This window comes from Hetaerina americana, unplaced genomic scaffold (assembly GCF_022747635.1).
Source record: "Hetaerina americana unplaced genomic scaffold, ioHetAmer1.1.p SCAF_1, whole genome shotgun sequence".
NCBI classification, from domain to species: Eukaryota; Metazoa; Arthropoda; class Insecta; order Odonata; family Calopterygidae; genus Hetaerina; species Hetaerina americana.
In genome coordinates this window covers 98,247,775-98,266,200 of record NW_027286069.1, presented here as the reverse complement: position 1 = coordinate 98,266,200, position 18,426 = coordinate 98,247,775, and the positions used below count along the sequence as shown (strand labels likewise).

The 18,426-nt window shown below is 37.5% G+C and overlaps 1 protein-coding gene across 1 annotated transcript in view; it reads left to right on the top strand.

Moving 5' to 3' along the window:
- Positions 1-1,899: 1,899 nt before the first annotated feature.
- Positions 1,900-18,426, top strand: part of LOC139692771 (adipokinetic hormone/corazonin-related peptide receptor variant I-like) — a 310,976-nt gene continuing 294,449 nt past the window's right edge. The window contains exons 1-3 of the mRNA XM_071591087.1: positions 1,900-1,903; positions 2,797-2,843; positions 11,398-11,580. Coding sequence (XP_071447188.1) covers positions 1,900-1,903; positions 2,797-2,843; positions 11,398-11,580 — 234 coding nt within the window. The remainder of the gene's footprint in view (positions 1,904-2,796; positions 2,844-11,397; positions 11,581-18,426) is intronic.

Here is an 18,426-nt window from a genome sequence, read left to right as displayed (position 1 = left end):
AAAATAATTATTCGCCATTAATCACCACGTCGGTGAGACTAATTGCTAACTGTAATGCAATGATAGTTTGCCGTTTAATATGACATAAATTCATTATTTTTCTGATTAAATCAAGGTGATACGTCATTATTCGTATTCCGTAGATGACGTACCGGAATGTAGTCTAGGTAAATAAATATCTATAAATATTCCCGGTTACTTTAGGTAATTCGATCGATAGCCGTGGCTGAGAAATATTTGCTTCTAATTTGATATATTTTTCAATTTTAACGTAATGGTTTAATTTTTTGACAGATTGCATGTTCGCAAACGCTTATTTTTTTGAAAAGCATGAATCAATGTTCATTCCTAAGGTTTAAAAACTCCAAACAGGCATACGTTATGCATAAACTCTCAGTAGGCCTCAACATTAAGAGTAAAATAGGTATTTTGTGTGGAGGCCAATTTAGCGCTCTCTGTGTATAAAATAAACCACTGTAAAGGGTGAGTTCTTTTAGCTCTAGGAACTTGGCATTTTCTGTTACGAGGCATGTCCAGAAAGTAATAGTACTGTTGAGCTCTCGCGCCGTGGGAATTTTTTTCAATAGATGGCAACACTGAGTGGTAGTGGGGGTAGTCTCTGAACAAAGCGGACACCGGCGACCTTCGTTAGTACCGAAACTCACCTCGAAACTCACCGTTTCTCTGAAATTTGTCGATAAAAAATCCCGCCAAGTGCGAGGTGCGCGTGGTCAAAAGAATCCTTGTCGCGGAAGGAAAAACGCCGACTGAAATTTTTGCACGGATCAAAACTGCTTATAGTGGTGTTATGAACCGGAGAACGTGTTCAAGTGGTGTCGTGAGTTTAATGAAGGAGGAACGAATATTCATGACGACCAAAGGAGATGAAGACCTTCAATTTTGACCGATAAGTTGCTGCAAAAAATCAAGGAAACTGTTCGTGAAGACGGCTAATTGACAGTGGATGAAATTTCTGCGATGTTTCCACAAATCTTTAGAACTCTCTTACACGAGACAATTACATAAACGCTGGGATTCCGAAAATTGTGCGCAAGATAGGTCCCAAAACAACTGACAGAGTAGTACAAATTGAAACGGGTGGCTAGCGCTCGCAAGTTCCTTGAGCGATTTGAATTGGAAGATGAGGATTTTCTGAGCTCCATTGTGACTGGTGATGAAACATGATTGGCTCATTACACCGCTGAGACAAAAAGACAGTCCTCACAGTGGCAGCATACTGGTTCCCATCTACCAAAAATTCAGAACCTCAATTTCGGGCGAAAAAATCATAGCATCCGTATTTTGGGACCGAAAAGGGATCATTATGATCAAAGCATTGCCTCAGGGGGAGACGATCAATGCAGGGCGATACTGTGAGACCCTAAAAAATCTTAGGAGAGCAATTCAAAACAAACGGAGGGGAATGTTGACAAAGGGAGTGTGTTTGTTGCACGAAAGCGCTCGCTCACACACAGCCAACTCTACTTAGGCGCTTTTGAATTCGTTTGGTTGGGACATTTTTGATCACCCTAAATTCTCTCCTGACTTGGCACCTTCAGGTTTTTATCTTTTCACTTTCCAGGAGACACACATGGGTGGAAAAAATTTCAACCGATGACGATGTGAAAGAAGATGTGTGTAAGTGCACGATGGAGATGGCGGGAGAGTTCTATGAATAGGGAATCAAAAAACTTCTGCCACAGCTTAAAACCTGAATAGAACGTGAAGGCGACTGCGTAAAAAAATTAAGTTCTGGACATCCCTCATGTATGTCATGTTTCCTCTGAAAATATGAATTGAAACAATTTTATACATATAATAAGTAACTTAAATAAAATAAATAAATATTTGCCTAATTCAAATTTTTATTCACAAATAACTCATATTTGTTAAAAAGATATGGGTTAGTTTTAAAGGATAGATTACTTTGAGCTCAAAATACATATCGGCGTCGTTTTTTTTTAACCAGTTACGTGGAATATCTTTCAATTAGAAGAGAAATCAAAACTCTTTAATAGATTCTCCAGGCATAGTTTGAATGCTATCAACTTTGACCTTCCTGTTTGCGTGTAACATGCGGGCACCCACAAAACTCATGCGTTTGCTGAATTATTTAGTTCTGCCTCTATTGCTGTTTGGAAGTTGAAGAATTTTTCTCTCTTGAATTATCAAAGTTCCTTGAAGAAACCAGAAAAAGATGCACCGAAATCAGTTGCTTCGCCTATACGGACGACATTCTCTCTTGACGGCCTCGTAGTGTTACTTCGACAGCGAAAGAGGATGGCGAGACCTTTCAACAGTGGATTCGAGATTTATGGCGGAAACCATATGGATCTTTCCACATGAATAAAAGCCGGAAGAGCGCCATTCCACACCACCGGAATTCCCGGCTTCGCAGATTTTTATTGTAGCCTTATGTCCATACCTTTATAGAGCAGTTTTCGCTGATTTTTGGAACTTTCCTTATAACAATAATAATAACTGTAACAACAAAACTGAACGTAGACGCTATTGTTGTGTTCAGGATATTTCATTAAATTTACATTGACAAATAGAAGTCTTGGTTTTTCTGCTTATATTCTTGTCACAAAGATGGGATAAAGTTTTGACAAGGAGATTATTTCTTCGTTTTGTAATAAAATGGAATATTTCTAACATTGTTTAATGTTTTTGTCAAATAAAATCTCGAATTAATCAGTAATATATGTTGCTTACCTTGCACTCATTGTGAGATTACTCTGTCGATGGAGGGGCACCATATTTCATTTCCCTAAAACGCCTACGGTTGATAAAGAGTCTTGAATGAATCTTGTACCGCATCGTTTAAAGTTGAGAATGCGTGTGTACGTATAATCGAAGAAATTTGAACGTTGGTGAATGCACGAAAAAGTCACGAATGGCGGGCGAAAAGAGAGTTGAGGTAGATCGAGCGAGAAGTGTTGGGAAGGGGGCGATATTTCCTAGTAAGAGAGCATTCATCCCCGAATCCGTACACACAGCCAGGAACCAAGTTCTTGTCGCTTCAATTATTTGAAGCTGTAGTGGTGTGCCTGAGGGGAAGAGGGAGCCAATGATTGAGACATCGAAAATATTAACAGTTGCTTAAAACGCCACGCGTCACATTTATTTCTTATTTGGAAAAGGTTCACATTATGTTCTCTAATTGCCCAACTCCCAGCTACACATAATACCTGTATGTGACTCAAACACCTCCTGGAAGATTATGTCGTGAGCGTTTCTAGAAATGCGGCTTATCAGTGACCCTGACCGAAGTAGACGTAAATAATAGCACTATTGGGTCGGAATCGTGTGTGGAAGAAAAATTTGAGTCCTGCAGTGAATATTACAAAAAAATTAAGGATACTGACGTGATAATTATAGGATGGTAATGTTTTTCTTTCATTCGAGAAATTTAAGAATAAAAGTACTTACATCGTAGAAGCAATACAATTTCATTTGAATTCATGCGCCAATCGTGTTTGGAACGTGAATGTGTATTGCTATGTAATAGTTGTATACGAATACTCGTATAATGTCATTTTTAGGAACGTCTATAGGGAGGTTTTCATTGTTAGAAACTTCGACAAGTCTAAATCTGATCTGAAAATCACTTGAAATTCAGGTGATGAAAGTATCGCACACTGCCTGAATCATCACCACAGAACCATTTGATAGTACGTAAATTCAACCTTTTGGCCTCTTCCTGCCTTCGACGTTCTCCTTTTCCCGCCTCTCACAACCTCTCCTTGCTCTCCTTCAATGGGATATTATGTGACAATCACCCTTGACGCAAAGAAATGCTTCTCTTACGTTCCATCTCGGGACCATTGGAGAGAAAATCAATTTCCGGTGAATTATTGTCAATTTTATTCTTGGTATGGGTCAACCCAAGTGGTTTGGTTTCTCGGACATTAGATGAAAATCCAAGAATCGATTTTCTTCATCCCAGAAGCAAGCAGGCCGAAAAAATGATTAATATTAAAAAATGTAAATTCTCATAAAAATGAGAGCAGTTAAATTATATGCATGAGTAGGTCAGACTGTACGCTCTTGGTTCTGTATCTTTATACTAATAAAAATTTGCTCCCCATTAGGACGTTAATAGTATGCAATAATTCAAACAGCCCTTGAAGAAAATTTGGTTGCATATTTATTCCTTTTTTCACGTTTTTTATTCCTAAAATTTCAAGATTGTTCAATTTTTTTTAGAGTATACAAAATATAAGTGATGAATTTGCATACTTAAATGGTCAAAATTTATCTTTGACGGGGAGGCGTTGACACCGCGGTTTTCGAGTCGCTCCCTCATTGCTCCGCTTCAAACAGAGTGTCCATCGGCCGTTGCCAGTGAAACCGTCTCCCAGATAGCTGGAAAAACGCATGATCAATATAGTAAGCAATGTTCCCATGCACACATTCTCTCGAAAGCCTTCATTACGATAATAACCATAAAAGTAACGTTACTACATTGTTAAAACTGAGTTACATTTTTCATTGGCCTTTAAGACTATGCTGTAAAAGAGAATTATCAAATGACATATTATGGATATTTTAAAGAATTCTAAGACCAACTTGATTTCGGAACCATTTCCGGTGTTTTTGAGATATGCTCGTAGATACTTAGCAAGCACATATAGGAACACACCAGAGAAATATCTCGTTCAGGATGAAACCCATCAGAAGTTTTCTTGGGTCAAATAGGCGATAATGACTGCTTTTTAACTATTTACATGCGCTCCCAGTGTAAAGTTTTCAACTTCTTCGAAAACGCAGCAAACCTCAAATTGTATTTCGAAACACTATTAATAAGAAATACAATTAAATTCCACCATTAAAGTGTTGTATGGTCCACTATTTGCACATTTGTATAAATACACAGCAGTGCCATCATTATTAAACACGAGAATTTTTCAGCACGAAAATACAAAACGTGTTGGTTGTGATGCTGTTTGAACCAATGACTCAAGGTTACGTTCCCAGCAACGTGTATAGAGTAATCGCCTTGAAAGACATTTAAAAAATGAAGAGGGTAAATAGTCCTGGTTTTCAAAATAATTTTCCTATCCAATGAAAATGGCAAAATAGCGAATTAATTGACCTTTGAATGGTTCGATTCAGCACGAAGACTGCAAACAAATTGAAGGTGCGAGAAATGCATACAGAGAATTCTTTCCAAAAATTGTGAAAATATTTGGATAAGTTGTCGGAATCTGAGCTACGGCGTCAACCTGCAAGGACGAATTGGGTCGCTGGTAAATAATAGTTTGTTAGTTGCAATATAATTGAGATTTCATCTTCGTAAAAATGTACAATGCCAATTTCTTTTAAATTAATTTTCTGAAAAGTAAGCATGGTTGCTTAAATATTGCTTCTTTTATTATTATCAATATAGTCTAAGTGAAAATCTATGTATTAGTGGACAGTGGTACGATTTAGAGTCCTTGAACCTGATATATGTTTTGCGGTAATTCGTGAAACGGATTCATTTAGAATTATAATCTCAGGAATACCTACCACCTAGTTTTAGAAAAGCAATGCCACCATAAGGCTATCTTTTTAGACGCCCTATCGAGTGTATGTGAATAGATTTTGTATCCGTGAACACAATTACCCTCTTTTGGCGTCTACAACGTTTTTTCGAATGATAACGGTCCTAATTATAACTGTAGTTGATCGCAGAGAATCTCAAATTCTAATTGATTATTTCATCGAAATTAGTTAAAATATGACGTTACGGGATTTTTCTCTAAAGGAATATATTAATAGCGAATTAAAACAAGGTAGTCTAATAAAATAATTTAAAAAATAATGCCATTATTCAGTTTTTCCACTTATATCATCTCCGTCAACAGAAATTAATGTTGTTAACTGTATTCTGTTTGTATTTTTACTCAAATAAAATTTTCTGTATTTGAATGTTGGTAATATAAGCTATGCCATTAACATATCAGTCCTCTTCTTTGTAACCTTGCTTATTAATATTAAATTTTAATTTCACTTACATTTTATGTTGACTCTATCATGCCTTCCTAAATTTTTAAGAGCAAAACTGAGAATGCTCCAAAACAACATACCAGATTTTGAAGTTCTTTTCTCCTTCATATTACTTAAAACTATACCAAGCCCTCCTCTCTTTAATACGGAAGTTATCACCAATCCGAATCGTTCGATTTCGGCTTCAAGCGAAATAGTGAACGGTAATTGTAGTTGCACTTATCTGCTGCAAATTAGTGCTGCTACATAGGCTCAAATGCAATAAATAACCTGTATAGATTGCATATGCAACAAATATACCTTTATTTGATTAATGAGTGGAGAAAATTACATCAAGAAATTTGTTCCTCATGCTATTGTTCATCAAAGAGATCTAAATGCATCCACATGAAGAGAAGGAGTCTGGCAAATTTTGAATGGAATTCATGCAGGTGACAGTCATTAAAATCTGTTCTCCATTTCATAATACTTCCTTTTTTTCTCACCTTCGAGAAATACAGCAATGAATGAACTGCGTTCACGCTTAATGTTCACCCCTCCAAGAAGATATCTGTTGGTCGATGAGACCACTAGGCATTCAATTTTGGAATCCGAATTTCCTGGCCTTCCCTTCATGCTCGCCCGCCAACCACGCTGGTCTTACCAATCCCATTGTCTCCTTTCCCCTTTCAACCTTCATTCCCTCATTCTTTAAATTTCCCTTGGAGGTCCCACTCGGCAAACTCAATTCTTTTTTTTTCCTTTCTCTGCACACTTCCATCTCCATCTTCCCTCAATCTACTTTGCTTCATTTGAATAAAATTCATTTATCCACGCCCTCCCGCCTCTTCCCAACACGAACCCACTCCTCCTGCCTAATCCCAAGAATACATTCTCTTTACTCCTCCTCCTCCATTCTCAGCTCTTGAAGTCTTGTCGAGTTTGATCTCCACGCGGGAATCCATTCTAAAAAGCCGCCACAACTTGTTAATCATGCTAATATCCAATTCCCTTGATTCACTTGGTGAGATTTTCCTTGTTTTACTTGGGAAAAATTACTTTAATTTTCTTAATTTTTCAATAAAAAATTATATTTTTTACATATTCTAAGGATCCACTTAACCAAGGCTCAATTCCGATGTACATTTTTGAATATGTTTATTGTTCATAAGGTATTTTGTTTCAGTGACGTGGAGTTAGGGAAGTGTACAGAAACGGCAAACTATTTTATACTATAAGAAACGGATTTCTTACTATCAGTCCTCAGTTCCCGACAAGGTAAAAATGCATAGATTATAATCAGTCATTATTAATAATTAAAAGTCAAAGACAACCCATTCTGCAATAATATGACATTGGTGAATCATGCCAAACAATAGCCCAATCTGTGAATTAATCCGTTGGCACACATACTTTAAAATTTACTGGCAATATTTTTCACTTGAAACGTCCTCATGGCAATCACTTGCTCTGGATCGAAGTGATTTACATGAAGTTGTACACTTGTAGTACGCAGCGAAATAATTTTTAAGTTGAAAATTGTTAGTGTTTTGTTTTCCCGAAGATTTTCCAACATCAAAGTGGATAAATAAATTTCTAATAGTGGTCCCCTCTCATCCTCAATGGAGTCTACCAACCATTTTATTGTTTTCTGTTAAGAATTTTCATGAATCTCATAATCTACGAAAATGGAAGATAGTTAATCTCAGTTATTTACATCTTTATCTACAAAGTACCCCGCAAGCGGCCGTAAGGGCGTGTGGCAAGGGTTGTTAGGTCACTACCCATAATTAACAATAAAAGCGCATGCAAAACTCAGGAATTCATGCCAATATTGACACACAGTATCGTATATATTCACTCACATGCACCTACGAATATACCTTATGTCTACGCAACGCTGTCCTGACATATAAATGAAAGGTCTTAAATATTTCTATAGTGACTATGGTTTCTTAGTATTATGATTCCTGATTGTCCAGGGAAAGTATGAGTCTTTGTATCTACCTGTACTGGATTCTCTCTCCCTAATCCTATATTTATGGTCTGATATAATTAAGTAGTGTGTGGGGCCTTAATAACTCTTTAAATATTATTGTTAAACTCGTTTGTTCTAAACCTTTCTAAAAGTCTTAGTATCGCTTGTTCTCTTCGTATCTCAAGGAGCTTCCAGCCTAAATCCCCTAAAAGGACTGTAACAGTTTTTCAAGAATCTGGCGAATTTTCTCTAGACTTCATCTAACTATTTTTGCCAATTTTTCCCCAGGCTCCCCCAAATACTATCGGCATATTCCAATTGAAGTTCAACTATACCGAAATAATACTTTTCTTTAACTTTCTCATTACATTTCCCCACCACCCGTTTAATGAAGCCGAAGATTCTTTAAAGTGGATCCGCATATTGTCCTGATATGTTAGAACTACCCCCAAATATTTAACTTGACTGGCCGTAGTTAGCGCTGAACCCTCTATTTCATAGTTTATGCCCTGTTCGCCACTTCCTTTATTCCAAAATTTCAAAAACATGCATTTGTAATTGACAAAAAGTCTTTAATCCAATTAATCATTTTCTCATAGATAACATAGATTTAAGTTTGTGTAATAATTTATAGTGCGGGACTTAATCGAAGGCTTTCTTTCGTTTTTTCTCGATGTAAGTGTATCGTGAATAAAAAGACCTAATTGTGTTTCGCAAGATCTGCTTTTCCTGAATCCGTGTTGGTTGTGGCTTATTATCTTCCTGGTATCAAGAAATCTCATAACGTTAGTGACACTAATGTGTTCTAATATTTTGCATTAGATCGATGTCAAATAAATGGGTCGGTAATTGGTTGTTTAATCTCTATCACCGCCTTTATAGATGATAGTAATATGGTCTAGCTTCCAGTCACGAGTTGCTGAGCCTTCTTCTATCGATTTTAAAAAGACAATGTCTAAAAACGAGGCAATATCTTCTGCTGATTCCTTCAATATTCTAGCAGGCTTTTCTTCCGGACCAGGGGATTATTTTGCTTTGACACTACGGAGCAGATGTTCTAATCCCTTCTTGGTCTGATAATGTTGCTCATGAATTCCCCGGGTGGGTGTGGAAGCTGGTTTGGTAGATTTGTGTCTTATTGCAGACGCTCTGGAAAAAACTTGTTAAAAATATTTGCCTTTTTCACGCTGTTTCTGTATAGTTCGCCGTTTTCCGTCTTCAAACAATGTACACTTGGACTTCCAGCGAAGATATGTGACATTTATTATAATGTGTGCTTAAATGTGTTGATTTTTCCAAATATTTCGTTTTTACCTTTTCCTCAAGCTAATGTCTCCGTATTACCACTGTTACTGCCCATATTTGTTTTGGCTATTCGAAGCTTTAAATAAACTTATTTTAAAATCAAATTAATTGTCCTCTAAGTAAATTGAGAGCTCCCTTTTAGGGCGGTATGTTTAAATCTTTTCCACCTTATAAATATCATGCGTAAGTGCTAAGACCGTCATGAATATTCCATTTGTTTGCCTATTTTAGAATCTCAATTCTCCCGGAATTGAGATTCTTAAAGAATATCTTAAGCGATACTATATGATTACCGATTATCAGAATGAAAGTACCCAAAGATTTCTAACGTCACTTCTTATTAAATTTCTCCTTATACACAAATATTTCAGTTAGCGTTTCTAATTTTTAATAAAACATGTGTATGCTTGTGAAAAAATGGATTTTTTACAATACATTCATGTGGATATTTCATTGAAAAACAGAATGGCACGGGATTAACCTTAATTAAGAGGCGTATAAATGTTAAGCTACATAATCTACCATGGTCAGAGTCATGGACTATCATTGTCCTTACTTGCATATATTTGGTATCGATGGACGTTGTGACATAAAAAAATCTAATCTCCCATCAAGGGGTAGTGGCGAAAATCAGAATTTTTACGTGCCTGACGTAAATTTACTTTTGAATTCTGAATAATTCGTTGCTGGGCCTGTGGCTTTTATACGTGGGAATAATACTAATCGATCTTAAAAAACAAGAAGTTGACTTCTACTCTGTTTCATTGTAGTCACCAGCACCTGTTATATTACACTTCCTCTTGTCCATTTGCAGATACCTTCGGAGGGGATAGAGAGGATCTCAGAATTTTTCCCGTCTTATCGCACGAGCAAGACCTTCCCATTCCGATGGATTCACCCATCAAGGCAGAGCGACGAGGATCTCGAGTGCAATGGAAAAATGGCAGCGCAGCTGCCATTTAAGTAACCAACCTCCGGATCCCGGGAAGTCTTACAGGTACGGGAGATAATCCGCAACATTCGGCGCCTGCTTCTTCGACCGCTGCCTTAAATACTGTTCCCGTATTTACGAGCGTCAATCCTGTGAGGAGAAAAAGAGAAAGGAGTGGGAGACCAGTAGAGCTAAGAAGAAGTGAAATAGAGTGGAGTGAGAGGGAGGAATTCGAGCGGAAGAGAGCAAGGATGCGAAAGAAGTGAGGGCTATTCAGGGGAGGGCACCGTGGCCGGGGAAGACGTGTCCGACCGGGGCTGCCGACGCACTGGTCCCTCCCCCCTCACCTTGCTCGACCCCTTTGTGTACAGCGTCACCATTCGGAACGGAATTCCCTTTCTTTGCTGACGGAAGAAGTCTCCAGGGGCCGCGTTCTCTCCCTCGCATCGCGAGCGCCTCCGGAAGGACCTCTCCTTCATCTATCGTGAATCTTGCTCCATTGAGGGAGAGCGCATTGAAAAAGAAACCCCCGAGTGTGTGTATATATATTCCGTTTGCCTGAAGCAAACCCTTTCCACCTCCATTTCCGCCCAAAGGCACACGAGAGCCTTCGCACACCTACGCCGTTTCCGTCTCCCCTCCCCCTTCCCAATCTCACAGTACCACACCCTATGATAAAAAATTAAGAATCCTTTCTATTCGCATTCAAATCCACGCAACCTAAGGTCGGCCAGGGGAAGTGATGTGAAGTGCTCTTTCTGGACGTTTTATCGAGAGATAGAGGTGAGGTGACGCTGCTCGGGATGTGTGAGGAATGCGAGAGTGGTGGTGGGTTAGGAAAGACGAAGGCTCAGATCTCTCGCACCACTTCATTCCTCCTCCACAACTTCTATTCTTGACGCAACGGTGCACAAAAACTCTCACTCCCCGTATTCCTGCGAGATCTTTCCATGTCACTCTCCTTCCCTTGGCTTGAACCGCTACTGAACGATCATCGCCGAAGCGCGCTCCAAGAAAACATTATTTGATATTGTGCGCCAGTGAGTGAAATGACATAACTTCTCGTTGACAGTATTCCTGGGAGGTGACAATGGAGTCCCCTCTCGGCACACTCCCTTCCACCGTTTCCTTGGTAAACATTACCTCCGACCTTGTTCCCAGCGTCGCATACACTGAAAATCGTACAATGGACGATGTTTTGAAGTTGGAGGACCTGCCAGAAGACATGCGCTACAATGCCGGGCACACTGTTTCCATAGTCACTTACAGTATACTGTTGGTTGTGTCCGCTGTCGGAAATATCAGTGTTTTGTGCATCTTGCTCCGGCGAAGACGAGGCGCGAGATCCAGGATCAACACTATGCTTCTTCACCTTGCTATCGCCGATCTTTTGGTATGTACTTTTCTGAGATTTCACGCTGAATATATCAAGACCTTTTGCCTAAAATGATACCATAATCCTGTCTAACTGTCGATCTTAGCCTAAAATTTTGTTTTAACGATTTACGATATGATATCATGTGTTCTTTAACGATTTATTTGGTGAATAAACATATGTACTCGTAATTTAAGTAGTTCTCCACCGTAGTCCCCCCATCGTTGTCCCCCACCTCATCACCATCTCTTCCATCACCAACCATCGCATTCCAATCCCCCGTCATTATCAAGTATTTCCCTGCAGGAACGCACGCGATTATATCCTCTAACTGATCGCATATCCTATCAACCTCTTCCTCCTTATAGTTGCTCGGTGGCATGTATACCTGAACAATGACCAAGTTCATCCGTTCTGCTTTTATCTATACTAGTAATATTCTAACCTTTGCTTGTTCTATGTTGACTGCACTTATTCCTATCTCTTTATACAGTATTATGGCACCCCCTCGTTGACTTTCGTCCCCTCCGCTATGTTTTATTCTTTAACTATCACTTCAGTAATCCCCGCTATCCTTCCATCTCACCCAGCAAAGACCTAAGATATCTATATTTTCTTTTCTCAACTCTCGCTTTATATTCACTAATTTTCTTTTCCTCATATATTTTCTGACGTCCAAGTGCCCATTATAATTTATTAGGTCTTATTCTTCAGCGTCATCTGTCCTGCTGCTGTCGGTTTTGCTTTGCAAGGTTTTTATGAGATGAATACCGCGGAAACGTTGGCCTCTCCCCCTGCTGGGCGCAACACACGGCCGATTGGGCCGAGTCCCGTAGTTACCAGGACTCATATTCTCTATGCTGTTCCTCATTATATTGGGAATGATAATTGAGGTGGTTTTCCGTTGCCTTCCCCAATAGTGTTTTTAAAGTGACACCATTACTCAATGTCCTTCACACTAGGGCTAGAAGCCTTTGCAGCCACCCCACTGAGGAACAGACGCTATGCGGACTACCTTTGGTCTGGCTTCTAACGGTCGACCTATATATATTTATTTATTTATAGTTATGTATATATATAATTAATTAAAAGAATTTAGCAATGACTTCAAAGACCTATTTCACTAAATGTAAGTACTCATTCCCATCAATCCGAAAAGCTAAAGGATAGGTAAACATTGATCCCAAAGTAAAGGATTTTTTATGGCATTAAGAGGTGTCTTGGCCAAATTTTTTAGCCTTTGTCGTGCTGTTTTTTTAAACTATTGCAAATGCATTGCTAACACTTTATAGCGGGTCTAAAAGTTGGATTTTTCCGTCCTCTAGTCTGCCATTTAAGTCTAACTTGATCAATCTCCCGATACCGTGAAAGGTTGTTTACTCAGCATTACTGTGCTTAATATGCATTATTGAAAGTCATTCCATTGACCTATTGCAGGGAAAGTTATAATGGTTATAGTAAAGGCGCAAAAGAAAATCGAGTTATGGAAGAACGGGAACCATGAAGTTTCGTTAATGTTAATCGTAAAGCAAACCTTATATATATTTAAATAATTTCATATATAATTGATGGTTTCTGGGGTAACTTTATGGAATCGATTCATATTGGAAATGAAAAAAATAGTAATTTTGTGATTCCACTGAAAAATTATTGAAATAGTATCGTCATAAATTTTCAGTGGAATCAAAAACTTACTATTTTTTCATTTCCAACTTCATATTTAATGGTGCATTCTTACACCCTAGTTCTGAGGAACGCTTCAATGCTAAATTTGTAAAATAAATCAATATCCCTAATAAGTGGTTGTATTTACTCTAAAAATATCCATAGAACGTTTTACACAATTTTAATCTAACAGATTTTATTTCTAAAATTAAATACTTTTTACTACGCCTGCGAACTGATATATTACTTTAAAAAAGTGAAAAAACGTGACGTATTTTTTCCGCATGGCATTTTTATTTCGTGAAACACGGCTTAAGATACAGATCTCTTTCGAAACATCAGGCGTATTTTTTAATGAAATGTTATTTAGAAAAAATGCTACACTTTTACATTTTAGTATGAAACAATTCCACAAAGGTGCACGGAACACCTTATGTATATTTCCGATTTCAAAAAAGAAGGCTCATCTTCAGGCCTCGCCAGCTAAAGTATTTATAGCTACCTACTTCACGTTTTATTTTTAAAATGGCTGATTCCTGGTTTCGGCCACATTTAACCGTTAGGTAAGGCATACATTTCTCTCATACTTAGCAATATGCTGTTAGTAAAAAAGTCATGTCGGTGAGCTAAAATGCATGTAAAGGTAAACTCAGGCTGATGAAGGAAGGTTTTTGATAAAACGAGATCGTATATGATCGTATATGAAACGTTTATTTCATTTTTTCAATTCAGTTTGATTCTGGCGGCAGCCGTTTTAGACCTGCTCTCCGGAAGATTTTGGATTCCATAAATTGAGAAATACATTTATAAATATTTTAAACTTTCGATAAGTTTATTTTATCATTTTCTGTTTGAATATAGCTGTAATAAGTATGTTTAGATGCAAACGTTTAAATCAGCGTGATAGTTATTCAAAACACCTCCCATATGCAGTTCAGGATGACGGAGATAGTTAAAAGAATTTCATTTTGTTATGCTTGCATACGCTGGTTTTTCTATGCTTACTTTCGGGAATTCCAAGCACGATACGTTCTTAAGTTTTAAAATTTAAATGTGAACTTGGAATGTAAACTGTGTTGCATATACCCATTCACATTGTAAATATCCGGGGTCAACAGGAAGTGTTGCCTCGCAGTAATGGTGCCGTCGTGGTTTGAAACAACATTTGAAAGGATTTTATTCCCGACATGGTGACTGATTTTTACACTAAAATGTCTGCAATTACTTTAATCTTATATCGCTCGTAATTCTGGTACATATATCTTTTCTACTACTTATAAATTATTCAATCCTTTAGTATTGATGGAACAGATACAATAGTAATATTTTGAAAACTCAAGTTCTAAACACATTATAATGAAGGTAATTATAAAGTTTCCACATCAGTATTTTGTTAGGATAGAAAGTCCAATGTGTTGGAGGATGAAACAAATCATTGATGCATATATCGCTTAATTAGAAATTTAGTAGCATACATATAATTAATCAACGTGTTCCTTTCAAAATTGCCAACACTTATCCACTAGAAAAGAGATTTCTATTAAGAGGGCATCAAAGTCTCGCTTGATTATGAAACAGTGTATGCGGGCGTTAATTTTAAAGTCTGGAGCTTGATAATAAAACTCTTTTGAGTACTTCATCGTACATAGGTCGTTCGTTTGGACAGTAAATCGATTTGAATGTAGCTTTATGTTTGGAAAGTGATGTACCTGTAGTATTCATAATGCCATGACAAAGTGTGTCTAGTTTTTTGTGAATTATTTACACTTCCCAATAAGATCAGGTACAATTTGACCCTGCCATTGCAAACGCAAGACATGAGCAAGCCATAAACGTCCATTTTAGGCGCTACTCTCTCTGCAATCCGAGGAAATACTGATACAAATTAGTTATAACATGATTTAGATTATGAACAATGCTGCACAGCGGGAGATCCTTATACGTACTGACCGTTTTATGCGTGAAAAATTTTATATCATTGTAAACATATGAAGTTAAAAATCTTGGTTACAGTTTCTCCAGTTGAGTTAAAGGACATTGAATAAATTCCAAGAAACTGCGGGAGATGCCATGACAGTAACTTTTAACGGAATCACCAGCTGCACTATGTGCATTACAATGCAACTATTTCAGAATGTAAAAATCATTCGCCTTGACCGGGATCGGGCAAACTTTCGGAGTGTCAGAGGACGCCTCGACAGGTTAACTGGCTAAAGCACTCGGCCGCATATCGAGGGATTCGGATTCGTATTCCAGTCGAGGCGAATGAACTTATCTTCAAGAAGTGTCAAACCGTTTAAGCAGTAAGCAGTTACTGCGTTGCATGTGAGCCAAAACGCCGAGGAAATCAAACTTTTTTAATTTAAGATCGTCCATGATATACTGTGGAAAACTTGCTCGAAGTCCAAATATACACCGGTTGGTTTGGGTTTTTTTGATTGTGTCTTTGAGGACATCCTGCGGAACATGACGGTGTCATAATCTTGAATAAAAACGTCAAACTCCTTTTTTTTTGCATAAATTCATACTCGGTTGCCCAACACTTATTGAAACGAGTGATGGTCAAATTTTAAATGTTTTTAAAATTCATTTTAGCGGCAATTAAAAAAATCAATGCACAATATCAACTTGTTAGATGTATTTTGGTCAAGGGAGTGTACTGGTAGTGATGCCCGGTAGTCTAGAGAGCAGTAAAGGGGGGGTTGTTGGTAGAGAGAGGAACGATAAAATGGAAATAAAACTTCCCGAATTTCATCAGGGTCGATTCTTACTCCATAATATTAGCATCAGATTGTAATATAAATTCAGTTTTACAATGAGATCATATGTCTTAATTAAAATAGCTCAGTATGACAGTACCAATCGTTCCACGTGCTACACATGGCACGCGTGACCCACGTGCCGTTTGTTGACCTATAGATATTAACTATCTTTCATTCATTAAAGTTTGATCCCGATACTTATGCCATCAGCTTCTCTAAAAGCCCTTTCCAATTGTGTGCATGCATATAATTTTCCTCTCACACTTTTTGTGCTTTTTAACGTTTTCTTTTAGAGGCGTTGTATCTGCTACTTCATTAATCGCCAGAAAATATAATTACCCGTATATAAGTGCAATGCATACGGCTGTGTTTATATTGAACCCTAAACTCCATTCTGAAAATATCATGCATTAAAAGGATTATTCCATTAGGTTTAAATCAAGATTAAAAATAACGGTTTTGAGAAAAACCAACGGAAGAATTAACCTACCAAACTATTGGTGTCGGCAGAATATTGGTTAAGGAGTTTCATTATTTGAAAAGTCAAACTATGGTAAACCAAAAATTGGATACTTCTCCTAGCAATGAAGTCTCGTGTAGTCAGTTATCTTGTGGCGGTAGTTATTGAGTAATTGGTTATCCAAAGGCGGAGTTTAAGCAATAATATTTGTAAGCATAATATCAGGAAAACCGACACATATCGTAAAATTCAAGAATTAAAAGAAACCATGACATCTAGGGTAGGAAGTCAGAATGAAACGACTAAAGGCACCAGTCAAATGCCCTCTTACCACCTTATTCTTTAAGTGTCTAAATAATGTAGTAAATTTAACCTATTACAGTGGTTGCATCAAGGGCTGAATGTGATACAAAGGGATTATTTGGTACGTATTTTATTTCTTGGCAATAATATGCTAGATTAAATTATTGATATATGCGTTTCATTCTTTTACTGTCTGAGAGAGAGTATTAAGGTACTTCTAGAGGGGCTGCACCATTGACAGTTTCGTAGTCGGTAAAAAACTTTGAGAAACCACCGGAAAAAAATTCAACCTCACGAATAGATTCAACAGGTTCTTTTACTGAAATTAGACTAAAATGTCTACTTTTCTTACTCTTTCAACATTTCTCATCTCCTTCCCTCTCTCGTATTGCAAAAACATAGTCTGAAGGCATTGAGCACAGGCAAGGCGTGAGCTATTGTTTCTGAGCTTCTGCTGAGCTCTTTCGTTCGTACGGATAAAATTGGGATCCATGTCATGTATCCCTCACGTATTCAGCCATATTACAATTAGCAATGTGGTCTTCCGTTTGAATGGGATTATTGTTGACGCATTTTCGACTGATGGCAGAGACAGAGTATTCAATATATTCCAACATAGAAGCATTTTCGGCCAGCTCTTTTACTGCAAATTGAAAATGAAACTATTCGATCCAAGCTGAAAACGTATCACTGTTTAAATTTGAAAATTTTTTATTCATACAGTTAACCTGGCAAATGACTAGTAATCTGAAGTATTTATTTTTCGTGCAATATTACTGCAGAGAATAATCTAACCAAGGGAAAGATATTCGAAGTGATGCCAGACGAGTTACAATGAACTCTATTTTCGTCAAAATTATGATCAAATGATAATACGTTTCCACTAGATATTGATTTATTACACGGCGGTTTCCATATATTACATTATTCTCAGGTAAAAATGATGTTGTACATCGAAATCGGTTAGGTAATAAATCAAAATCTAGTGTAAAAGTGTTTTCATTTTTCCATCATTATGTTTGAATCCTACCATATCACGCCTGAAATCACACGATATGTTTCATTAGTTCATCCAGAATTGGAATTTTAAAGGAAGTCTCTAGCGTCCGGAAGTTGAGAAACGCGGGGCTGGTTCCTATACTTGGATAATACTTCCTATCTTCTTCATAATGCTTCCTATCTGCCCATATAATATAGAAACTCGTGATTACTGGAAATGTCAGCAAACACCTGAACAGCATTCTTTTAACATACTGTTTAACAGTAACTGAGAGACAGGAGGAAGCAAGGTGGTAGCTACTTGCTGAGGCTACTCTGTTAATTCATGCTCTCCCTCATCTAAATGCGGCATCCCATCATTTCTGATGCTATAAAATATTTCGCGATCAAATTTTTACAATATTCACCCGACGCTTCATCATGAAATGATCTGGTTAAAAAGGACAATAATCATCCAATCTAGGATTTAAGAGAAAATTGCAGTAATCTATTCACAAATATAATAATGTGAAATAATCTGGAAATATATGATTTTACCTCGGTTTCAGGCGTAAAACGTGTGCAAGGCCCATGAAGGAAATTGGGATATAAAGAGAGCTATTATTTTGCACTTCTTCCTTCATTAAGATTGTCCTTCTCGTAAAAAATATTTAATAATGGACGCTAATGCCGTTA